The sequence below is a fragment of the Strix uralensis genome, chromosome 2 (genome assembly GCF_047716275.1).
Source record: "Strix uralensis isolate ZFMK-TIS-50842 chromosome 2, bStrUra1, whole genome shotgun sequence".
In the NCBI taxonomy this organism is placed as follows: domain Eukaryota; kingdom Metazoa; phylum Chordata; class Aves; order Strigiformes; family Strigidae; genus Strix; species Strix uralensis.
The window spans coordinates 105,553,794-105,565,878 of record NC_133973.1 but is presented as its reverse complement, the minus strand read 5'-3'; the positions used below and the strand labels follow the sequence as shown (position 1 = coordinate 105,565,878).

The 12,085-nt window shown below is 40.4% G+C and overlaps 1 protein-coding gene across 3 annotated transcripts in view; it reads right to left on the bottom strand.

The window, feature by feature from the left end:
* Positions 1-1,128: 1,128 nt before the first annotated feature.
* Positions 1,129-12,085, bottom strand: part of GTF2F2 (general transcription factor IIF subunit 2) — a 92,864-nt gene continuing 81,907 nt past the window's right edge. For 2 of the 3 annotated variants that reach the window (XM_074859631.1, XM_074859628.1), the window contains exons 8-9: positions 8,126-8,269; positions 1,129-2,006 (exon numbers count right to left, since the gene is read on the bottom strand). In XM_074859631.1, coding sequence (XP_074715732.1) covers positions 1,887-2,006; positions 8,126-8,269 — 264 coding nt within the window. In that variant the 3' untranslated portion in view covers positions 1,129-1,886. Of the gene's footprint in view, positions 2,007-2,036; positions 7,466-8,125; positions 8,270-12,085 lie in introns of those variants that run through there. The other variant, XM_074859629.1, reaches the window with a different exon arrangement.

Sequence of the window (12,085 nt, the reverse complement as noted above, 5' to 3'; positions counted from 1 at the left end):
ACTGAATTGCAACACTACAAAATCAGAATCGCATGGCATTCCCCTGCATGGTTTTTGAAGACCATGTGAAGGACACAAGGGAGAAGCTGACCTAGACCTTCTAGGTACCTTAGCTGCTCAAACATGACACGAATCCAACAGAGGAGCCCAGCTCATGAAAAGCGAGTCCTCATCCTACATGGTTGTGAACGCAAGTCTCCGGAGGACTCGAACAGCATGAAGAGGACAGCAGTGTGTGCAGGCTCTGGCTGTTGCTGGGGAACACGTGATGTACCATAGCAAGACACGAAGGCTGACTTCCTGGGTTCCTCTCAGCATCCTCAGATATCGCCTGCAGCCATTAGCAAGCTGAGTCCTGCTTGTAGAGCCTGAGAAGACGGGAGTCAGTGGCAATATTTATGAAAGCACACACACACATCCCTGGAACATGATCTGCTTTTCAAAAAATCTCAGTAGTCCGCCTCCTAGGAACTGGACACTTCATGCCATGGAAAGCTGAGCACCAGCAGGAAGCATATCTGCAGAGATACCTACACAAACAATTCTAGAAAAAAATGAATCGAGCAAAATTAAAATGTGTGACTTATGCATAAGGAGTTAAGAGTTGTTTTACAAACCTCCCAAGGCATTTGACACCCCCCCACCCCACCCCAGACCTTTAATTGCTTCCAGGTGGACCAATAATGGAAAGTTTGCTTTTCATGCAGATCTGTTATTTTATTAGTGTGCGCTGAAGCGATGCACACATCTGAAGGGCCAGAGGGAATGTGAAAGTTGTGCTATAAAACCTCACTTTCTGCTTCATTTACAAGTATACCAATGAAGTTTTTTCCACTGTTTTCCTTGCCCTTTTTTGAAATAAAAGCTTTGAGAATATAATTAAATAGTCCCGTCCTATCTCCCTCCCAAAAATGATGCTGAAGAGACAACCCTTGCAATGTGCATTTCAAAAATGGGGGAACAGAGACACAGATACATTAAGCAATTGTACTGGGTCTGGCACAACAACCTTCCCCAAAACACACAGAAACCCAGTGGCCAGCAACAAAAACATGGTTTGAAAAAAACCTTCATACCTATGCTATCTAAATCACATGTATTCAGTCAGTAATGTAGAACATTGCATGGTACAAATTAAAATAACGCTTTTATTGATATGCTTAAACATAAAACATAGGTAACATCATAAAAAAATCAAAAGATAAATCTATTCCTTGATGTACATAATAGACAGACATTTAATTTTTTTTCTCAGTAATCACCTGGAGGGGATTTTCATCTTCCCACTGACCTGTGTATCAAACAGCCTTTGCTTTATGGGTTTTTTTAACTGTGTTGATTTGTTCCCATGGAGTCTAAGGACTGTGATGAGCACCACGGTTGTGGCTGTTTTTCCTAAAGCCTGACCCCAAAAGGAATTTCCACCTAAATACTGCACAGAGGGTTGGGTACCTTTGCAGCCTTCTGGATGAAGCCCTGACAGATCCCAGCAGAAGTGAGGGTATTAACCTGGTTCTACTGGAATGCAAAACCACAAAGTTACAGGTTCCTCTAGTACACACTCCTTCAAAGTCATTAAGGCTTGGAAAAGCCACAAAGCTACCAAGAAAAAGATCAGAACTCAAAAGATTTCTAATAAAGATAAATCTAATACAGGTTTATTCTATAAATATTTTTTTCCTGTGGAAAGACAGAACACTTATAGAAACATACAAGAAATATTCCTTGGAAAAAAAAAATGAAGCTACATAAAATTACAAAGTATCAGCTGCTTGAATTTAACTTGAGCCTTGCAAAATTGCGCTGCGCTCAGTCCTGTCTGTAAACCCACCACAGTTCCCTCAGTGCAATCACTCTAATTCTCTCTTGCTTTGTAAAAGCTTTTGTTAATCACTCTTGTCTTCTCCTTGGTAGTGTCTGTATTCTGGCTTCAGCTCCCAAGTGTTTTTGTGGGTCCCCTTTACATTGTAGATGCCTATTTCTCTTAAAATTTCTTTCAAGTATATCTGAAAGGGAAACAAAAATTCAAATTATACAGGCAGGCAATTACTATGGTTCCTACGCATCGTCTCACGATCTGCTCAATCACATCAACTTGGTTGATAAAAACAACCGGTGGACAGCAAGGTTGGGTGATTGGCACTAACTCATGGGATAATGACTCTGTGACAGACTTCAATCCCCAGGCACCAACAGGGATTAGAGCAGCCTGGGTGTAACGCCCACCCAGGGATGCAGCAAGGAGCACCCGAGCCCCAGGGGTGACGGCTCCCAGGCAGTCCCTGCACAGCCCTGCCCGGCTGCAGAGAGGCAGGTACCAGCTAGATGGATGCTCCAAGGGCTGCCGAAACGAGCTCCCAGTGCCTCCTCTGGGAAGGCGATGCTGAGGTTCTCTTAGACATCTTCCTCCTGCTGGAATTTCTGCACCTGAGCTAAAAGCTCTTGGCTTTTCGTCTTGCTTGGGCTGGGATTATTTTGAAACTCCCTGCCTTATTCAGATCCCATCAAAGGCCTGAGCCGTTGGTTTTCATGTCATTTTGCAAAGCTTTAAGCATTTTATTATGGCCTCATTTTTAGAGGAGAGCTGAGCAGGTGCCAGAGAATTTTCTAATACATTCAAATATTAAGGCTAGGAAGAGAAATTAAAAAAATCCAAGCAAAGCTGTGATACCAGTAGTGTAACCTTTGACACAAGACAGCTCACTAATACCACGCTCCTCTACTCTTTGTAATAAACACCAGTATTTTGTTTCATTTTTTAAAGAGCTGTTTGCCTTCTTGTTTGTTTAAATATTAATCAGGACTGACTTGAGTGGGTTGCCATGGCAACCACAGACCACAGTTTAAGAACCCCCACATAAAATTCATAATTGCTTTAGTCTGAGCCATTTAATCCTCTTTGAGTGCATAAATTGAGCTGGAGTTACTGGAACCCTTGTATTCTCTTTTTCTACAGTTCCACCAAGCACAAATATCAACATACTCCAACTCATTAAAAAAAGCAAGTATTTGTTGATGACATAGGAAAAAAAGAAAGGCCAATTGCCCAGTCTCTTCCTTACACTCTTCCCATTTTTTGCTAAATGGAAAAGTTGGGAAATAAATAAAAAGTATGTTTTCAGTCAGTAAAAAATGTCTCTTTTAGAGAAACTGACCATGTGTACCTCCCGGTACACATCAAAAATTTACAAAGAAAAAATAATCCAGATCCCACGCTAATGACAATACTTCATTTGGACTCATGTAGCAAAATTACTCTTAAAAACCTATCTCAAAGCAATGAGGGGTGTTTGACCAAGAACTAGGAAAGATGCCCATAACAGACTGTGTAAACAAACTAGTTTCTTCGGGTGTTTCTTCGAGCAGAGCGGCTGCACGCAGGAGCCGTGAGCGGGGAGCAGGGAGTTCATTTCGCACTGCGGGGATGGCTCTTCAGCCTTCGAGGGTGCACGATGCAAACCCCAGCAGGTGGCAGCAGGAGATCAGTGCACATCTCTTAGCACACCTTTCCACAGCTCATTTGTTCCCGAGATGCTGTCATTATTCGAGAGTCAGGTACCTAAGACAAATGTACTCACTACAACAGCAATTAGTGCGCAAACGTTTTTGTGCGACGACACTGCTGTTGTGCAATGAATTTTTTAAAAGATGATGAAAGCAGGTGAAAAAGTGATTTCCACATAGGTGTGTGTAGATGTGTATACCTGCATATCCACTGCTTTGTTTGCAGTCCTTGTATGTGCACAGGAGGTAGCTTTCAGTAGTGTCACCGACAGACACTTCAAAAGATGGCAGAGTGGGTGGAAGAAACACTCAGATTCAAGGTTAAATTCTGCTCTAGACCATACGAACAGATTAATGAGTATTGGAAAAAAACACAGAACTGCACTTAGTCCCATGAAGTACATCCATATGCAGTTTCTGGGCTGAGAGCCCTTGTCTGTGTCTGGGAAGCCAGGTCGCAAGGCGTGGCGATGCCACAGGGCTCAGGCTGGATGAAGCCGCTGCAGCTGCCAGCGGCTCGCTGCTGTTTGGTGGCACTCTCTTTGGATCTTTTGCACGAGGCAGTTCTCACCTCTCACTACTTGCTCACACCTCCAAACCACTCACCCAGTTAAAAGAAGGTTAGTTTTAATTTCAACTAGTTTTCAGACTCAATTCCCCAGGCAGTTCTGCTTCTCTCTGGGCAAAGCTTCCAAGAGTTTTGATTCAACACCATAACAAAATGGAACAAAACCCACCCAAACTGAATAGCGAGGTAACATCTGTGCCACAATTAAGAGCACTTCAGTGGATACTGTGAACTGCGGCAACTGAAGATTTGCAACATATTCCTATTTGCCATCTCTGCTGCGGGGGGGTGGAAACAAGAAGCAGTGGTTTTAGGGAGGGCAGCTGAGAGTGTTAACCCAAAAAAATCACTCTGCGTGCACAGACAATGCTGAACTGTTGCAGCCTTTAGACACAAATCAGGGCTACTCCTGCTGTACTGTACCATATTTGAGAGCAAGTGAATGGATGAGATGCATTCAGGGGACGTTCTGATTCTTCCTGTAAGATCACTCTCCTTCCAGAAACCAGGACCCTCCTGGTTGTGCCAGGTTGGCCTATACATCTTGAAGCATACTGCTCAGTCTGGTAGTATATGATTAAGAGAATCCCCCATTTCCTCAAGTGATGCCAAATACTGAATTTTAGAGCCTGGTGAGTGCTAATCAGAGGCCCAATTTCTTCTCAGAAAGGGATTCAATATGTTTATATACATATAATTCTAACACAGAAGCTAATATGTAGGTAATCTGTTTCTACATTTAAGGCATCCTCTGCTCTGTTACACCTTCCCTCATGATTTTTTCCATAAGAAGTGAAATGTTATTATAAAATTGTGGAATAAACATTTCTGAGGAGTTAACTTCCAAGCTCTGAAAACCCTTCTGAAACTTTGAGGGGAGACACCCCCCTCCCCATCCCCGTACTTAGCATAACCATTGCTTAAAGCTGAAAGAAAAAACTGCAAACAACGTACCCCATTTTGAAAAAATACAGTTCATATTAGACCACTGGTTCCATACTGATTCCATTCTTCACAAATATTTGATTACTTACATAAAAAGCATATTATGTTCTCAGCCATGAAATCCAAATCTAGAATGACTGCAGTATTTCCAGGGAACACTCAATATTTACATCTGGGTGGGTGGCAACAGATTTGCCTACTACTGAATATGGTTATTTTTCATTAAAAAGGAAAGGAAATAAACCCAGGTTTCCCTAATATAACTGGTTTGCATTCAGAATATCCTTGCTTTGTGATTTCATGATCATAAAATAAAGATGGCAGCAATTTCCCATGTAACGTGAAACATATTCTGTAGCAAGGGTTTAATTTACTATTTACGTTTACCCTTATGTAAGAAAAATAGCCTTATTTATTTGTTACTTCACCAAGATGTTAATTCCCTTAGATAAATGTGTTTTAAATATTATTAGCCAGTGATGTAAGCACCTAGAACTTCATTTTAACAGGAGCTGAGGAGACAGCAGCAGCAGCAGCAGCATTTTTTTCCTCATGTCTGAAAATAACCTCAACATTTAGAAACTCAGAGAAGAAATTACATACCCAGTCAATCTGAGACACTATGACAGAAAATAAAGCAGTGAACACGCCGCAGAGATTAATTAGCAACCAACCTCTGTACAGCACAGGGAAAGCATGCCTATTCACCTGTTGGCATTTTACTTTTTTTTAGCAGGTATAGCTGCTCTGCGAACAATAAAGTCACAGTGGGCATTAGGAACAGATACACCGGCTGAGCAGCAGGAACCAAGGGATAGTATTTTTAAATGGAAATGGATGCTGTTAGCAACTCCCTACAGAAGTTTTCAATGGGAACCCAGATGGGAAATTAGGATAGCTTTAGATGAGGGGGTAGATGACATACTGAAAGTTTTTAATTTATCACCATACTGGCTACCCAGTGAATGAAGAAAGGCATCAGAAATAGAATTTTGGTAATTTTTTTCTCAGGATGTCCAGGTTTGAGGAAGCTGTAAGGGTGCCAACATCTATGGAAAAACCCTGTCTGGGAATGAACACAAAACCCCTAACTCTCGCACACAGCTCGAAACTGAGAACACACAGCCCACTCAGGGGAAGAGGGTTTAATGGTTTGATTAATCTCAGGAGCCCTATGGGACTTTTATCTATCAGTAGAGAGCCTCAAACAAGAAACAGAGATGCAAAGATATAGCCCAAGTAACATGTGATGTTGGGTCAAATTAGTCTACCATTTCCTTTTAGTATACCTGTATTACTACAATAGTTGAAAAAATAAAGGCTAGATTTGCTGCGATGAAAGTACACAGCACAGACCGACTATGCTACAGGCGGAATATATTCAGGAACATATGATGACAGCAGAGATATATAGACAGGCATGGAAATTCATCATAAATGTAATAGAATTATTCATGTGAGGTGTTTTGCTCTCTACATCTAATCTAATAACTACCCTATACATTTAATCCTTAGGGCAGTGACTAAGACAAAAATTGGATTAATCTTGCCCAGCTTTTGGTGCTAAATGAAGAAACTTTTGTCAGAAGCACAGCTTTTCCAGGCCCCTTTGAGCTGATGCAGACAGGTACATTCAAGAGGTAAATCACATCACAGGAGGAAGAGAACTTTTGTTCTTCCATGGCTTAAGTAGGACTTGTGGGTGACTATTTCCAGCTGAAGTCATGCCAGATGGGATAAATCTGCACCTACTTATATTCAAAGCAATCAAGTTACTGACTGCCACATCTATCTCTTAGCAAAAAAAAAAAATCTTACAATTTTCTTGCAACTCCCTCCATATCTTGCTTCTATTCCTTCGTCCTCCTCAGCTCCCATTATCCACACACCTCCTCGGCCACACAGATAAGGAGTTGACTCATTAGATAAATGAATGGAATAGAAGACACGAATACATTATCCAACTAGTTTCTTCCAAGGTAGTAGAAAACCATGAACCTACATGTATTTGTATTAGGTAACATCTTCATGCAGCTTCTTAACCAGATTGTGGACCTTGTACAATTCCTCTGATACAGATCCACTTAGTTCTAAATGTGAAGTGAGCAAAACCAGTAAGCATCTCCGTTTTTTCTCCTCTTTTACAAAGGAACAATTTTTTCCATAATCCAGCTGTCCCTGTTCCTTCTTCTGCCTTTGCTCTAACAACTTTTGAAATTGTTGCTCTATTTAGACTCATAATTAAGTCCCTTTAAGTTTTCTGAAAACTGCAGCTGGGTTGAGGATAGATATTGAAGTCAGCAGTGAAAAACATCAAAAGCACCAAAGATACTTCATGTGTCATTGTCTCCCCCTGCTCCCGCGTAGTGTGCTCAAGGAAAGCTTGAAGAGGGGAAGCAGGGAAAGAACTGGAAAGTTAGGGTCCATAGATGAAGGGGCTGGCAGACACTGCAGGATAACAAAAGCATCATGTAAGCACGTGTCCTCATGCTTTTGTTGTTTGTGTATCAAAACAGTGTTTAAAAAAAAATAAATCCCAAATATCAAACCCCTAAACTCTTAGTCTAGAAATTACTGTATTTGTAAAGGAAATCAAGTGATTTTGGGGATGTTGACGTGATGCCTGAGCTCCTAACATGGACAATGCGTGTATTTAATACTAATTCCATGAAACACAATTTTCTAGACCCACGGAAAAAGAGTAACCCCTGTTGCTATGCCAAGATAAAAGTTCAGAAGCTGAAGGAAGGGCTTACCACTCACTTACATAAGCTCTCTATTGCCAACAGCAACAGAACTAGGCTGTTACTTCAGTGAGGATGGAAGTAGCATGGGAGACATCTGAGCGTTACAGAATTTGGTTTCTAGTATTAAAGCAAACCTAAATAAGAGACCATGTAGGTTACTTAAACCACCTCTGTCAAGAAAATCATACTCACTGCAATGCTTGGTATCATACACAGCCCTAAAAAAACTTGATGATTTCTGTTTGTTGTAAAACATTTAGAGAGCTGGTTCAAAGACATATAGTATATATGATACTCTTCTGGATATGGAAAATACACACACTACTGAAACTGGTTATATTGCAAGACTACTAGTACGTACCACTGGCTGTTTGGTTATGTCCACCAGGTCTTTAATGTTGTAATACTGATGTTTCTCAAAAGCTGAAAAAAGCATGTCCAACACTTGTTGTTTATCAGCTCGAGCCCGTTTTCCATCTTCTTTCTTCTTCTTCTCATATTCAATCTATCAGATACAAAACACGTTTTAAAGACATACATATATAACGCTGTATAATTCTCAGTGCTGAACATTAAGACATAAAAAACCTCTTCTATTTAATAAAACACTGTTCAGTGACTCAGTGCTTTTCATCTGGAAAATTTTCTTTTGAGCACTCAAATGTTCTTTAATGAACATAAACTAAGCATTTTGTCCTCAGCACAATAAGCTTTTCTGATATGTATCTCTGCTTTATCTAGTAAAAAACCTCAGAAACAGAGCCTGCATGATGTGCCCAGACTTGGAGACAGAATTAATATTAGTACAGGAATCCAAACTGAGACAGTATTTTCACTCCACCTCTGTTGATACCAGCTTCTGAAGTATAATGACAAATATCAAACAACCTACAAATTGCCATACTCGGGAAAATCCACAAGATCAACATGGCTACATCCACAATCATAACAACAACCTGCCCAAAGGATGCTCCAACGGCCCTTGGACACTGTCTCATCTGCTTCAGAAACAGCACTCTGTCAATATAAAACCAATCTTCACCAAGTGAAGACACGCTTTGACGACGTGGATGGTATCTCTTCAGAAGAAACCTGGGTAGCACACACAAAGTTATGGTAGTCCAAAAAAACCCCTTCCAAGCAAGTAGAGGCCCCTTGTAGCCACACATCATCCTCTTTCAGAAGGCATATTAAAAAGTACTTAACTATTGTAAGAGGACACAAGATGACCATATATTTTTGTAGAAACTTTTATCACCTCCATAAATCCTTCCTGCATTTCCTCAGATTCATCATCACAAGCAAGATTTGCACAGACCAGCACACCCCAAACAAACCCCAATTACCGCAGAGCACCAACCGTAACATCTGCTAGCACATCACTCCATCCACCCCCAATACCACTCTCAATAACAGAAAACCATCAAGCTCCTTGGAACCAACAAAGGTGACCCAGAAGGCAATACAATTCATGCAATCATCAAGTGCTTTCAGGCAAACTGTGTGGGTGAATTCAAAGCAGCAAAATATACAGCATAAATTATGCACGTGACCAATAAGCCTGGCTGCCAGTAGCATAATTTTGTATGGGAGTTGTTCTGCCTCTGATGTCTCAAACCTGATCCTCAAAAGACCTTCAGAGAAGAAGCCTAGAAATGAAAATTAACAGTTCTACTGGATACTAAAAATCTTATTTTTAAGAAGAGAGATTAGTTTTATGGCACAATTTATTTTTTCCTGTTTTCTTGCCAGCTGACTCCCTTCTATGCTCTGAGTGAAAATAGCCTGTCTCTTGGTATCTGTCCCAAAGTGGCTAAAGACTATTACCACCTTTGCCATTGCTCACAGGTCTCCAGCCAGCTAACTTCCTCTTTCAAATCCTGAAACAGATGTACATCATTAAATTGAACGCAGAGCAATTGTTCCCAACCTGTAGCTTGAAATCTGTTGCTTCTGCTTAAAACCCAAGATGGGCTTGGGCAATCAAATCCTTGTCTGCTTTTCCAACTGTATGTTAGTGTTATAAAAGATACAACCTCTCCACACAAATCCACACAATTGATTTTTATCCACTAATACATTTTGGTGTAATTATTTAAGTCTTTAGCCTCTGCATTTTAAAATAAATAATCTTCAAAACAGTAATAGTTTTGTAACAATAACAAAATGTAGCACCAAGTAAAACAGTTTCCCAGTATCTTGGTTGCCATGATCTACAGCAGAACTGCTACACCACAGAAACTAGAGTAGGAACATAAATCTGGGACATTGGCCTTCCTATAAACAATAGTAAGTCAAAATATTTGCTTCTTCTGGAAGTCCAACAGGCAATTCATTAGGAGCCTCTGTTGACCTTGAAAAGGTTTTAACTGTAAGCTTTGGAAGCCCTGCTGTAGATTCAATTTCTGTTTCTCTACTGGTATAGTCTCTCTATGGAGTATAATGCAAGTAGGCTGCATCTAGTTGTAACCACATGAAGCAGAACTGCAATGGCATTGAAACATATATGAACAAGTCTACTCAGTTGACACACTTTAAAACTACAGTCCCAAAATACAGTCAGGATCCATTAATACAACAGAAAATTACGACACCGTAATATGACATAAGCTGAATTCTTTACCAAGCAGCACAGCCAGGGTGCACTCAGGGGTTACCTGCCTCTGTTGGTTGCAATTCCACCAACAAAGCAGTTGGCCAGTTCTCTGGGTATGTTCACATAGTCATACAGCTACTGGAGAAGCCGGATAAATCCCATTCATCTGAAAGTCTACTATGGCCTGCAGCACTACCCATGTCATGGTACGTGAGCAAGGGTTTCTGTATGAAACACCTAAAGAAATGATACAAAGAGTTGGGGAGTAGGAGAGGACTGGCCTCTTGCTGCATGAAATGTAGGATGAAGTATGAGATGTGTGAGAGTGCTACCTGCGAGATAAGCAATACACTACATCAGATGTTTGATTGCCAAAAAGGTCTTTGCATCTGATCTTCAACTGATCTGATGCCAGTCAGTTTGCAACATTAAAAATGCTTTTAATTTACACCTGGCTTAAGTCAGAACTTACTAAGGTATATGATGAGCACTTTATATTTTTCCTGCCAGAGAAACCATATTTTCAGAGCAATCATCTACTATCATAGTCACGTTCTAACTCAACGCAATGGTGCAGGGACTTGCTGCAAGGACACAGGCACATCCTAAGGACAACGAAGTATGAAGGGTTTAAGACATGCATTTAAAATTTAATTTAGTATGAAGCTGTCCCTTTGGTCTTAAAAAAATACATGAATATATCACATCTCAGTCTGAAGTTGATACTCCATGCTAGTATTGAAAAGCACTTATGATCCCATTGCACTGTATATTTTGGAAGTCTCATTTCCATCTACAAGAACAATTTTGGTTTCTATCTTCTAATATCATTTGTATTTAAAACCTGTTTCTTTGCTTTGTAAGCTGGAGAGACTTAAAGGGAAAATCCACTGTCGCATATGTAATGAGTCTGACAGTGTTTCAAATAAACGAATGAGTAAGATCATCATGAATATGTCAGTATCATCATTTTACATGGAATGAAACCAATGTAGAGAAAATACCTGGCATGCACAAAGTTGCAGACAGTGCCAGGTTACACTGTGTTTTCAGAAGAAAATGCATAAACAACAGCAACCCAAACATTATTAAATAGAATAATCTAGTTGGGTAAAACAAATGATTTTTGGACCTGTTTGAAAACTTTCCCTTTGGTAGTTCATGGTCAAACACAGGAATTACTGTCCTGTAGGATACATTGTACCACATGGGAAGGAAAACACGACTACAACTTTATGGAGTCCTCTTCAAAAATCAAGACATCAACACTGTATTCTTCTGGAAGCAGAGTTTTCTAATTAGCCACTGCAATCAACTGCAGTGGGCTTTCTTGAGCCTGAGTTTTCAGCCTTTTTTGACTTAGTGATCCACAGATTTTCCCAGTTTCTCTGTGCAATTGCTGATCAGATCACAGCTGATACCAGTAAACAACACTCTACTGGATTTTCAGTAGAGCCCTATGCCATTTGAGACAATGGCTTATGGGACACCAGGGCTGGGGACATTAAAAATGTTTTGAATATATGCACATGAAAACATTTTATAAGAGGAGAAGATGAATTATCCAGCCTTAATTTGTTGCCAGAAAAGCATCTGACACTTTAGAGGTCAAGTCCAGAAGGTGGTAGGAGAGATGAAGGCATTTGCAATGCTTGACTGAGTTCTGGGTTCCTGCATACATCAGAGGTCACTTTTCAGTGTAAAGACCTATGTATTTGTTTTTGA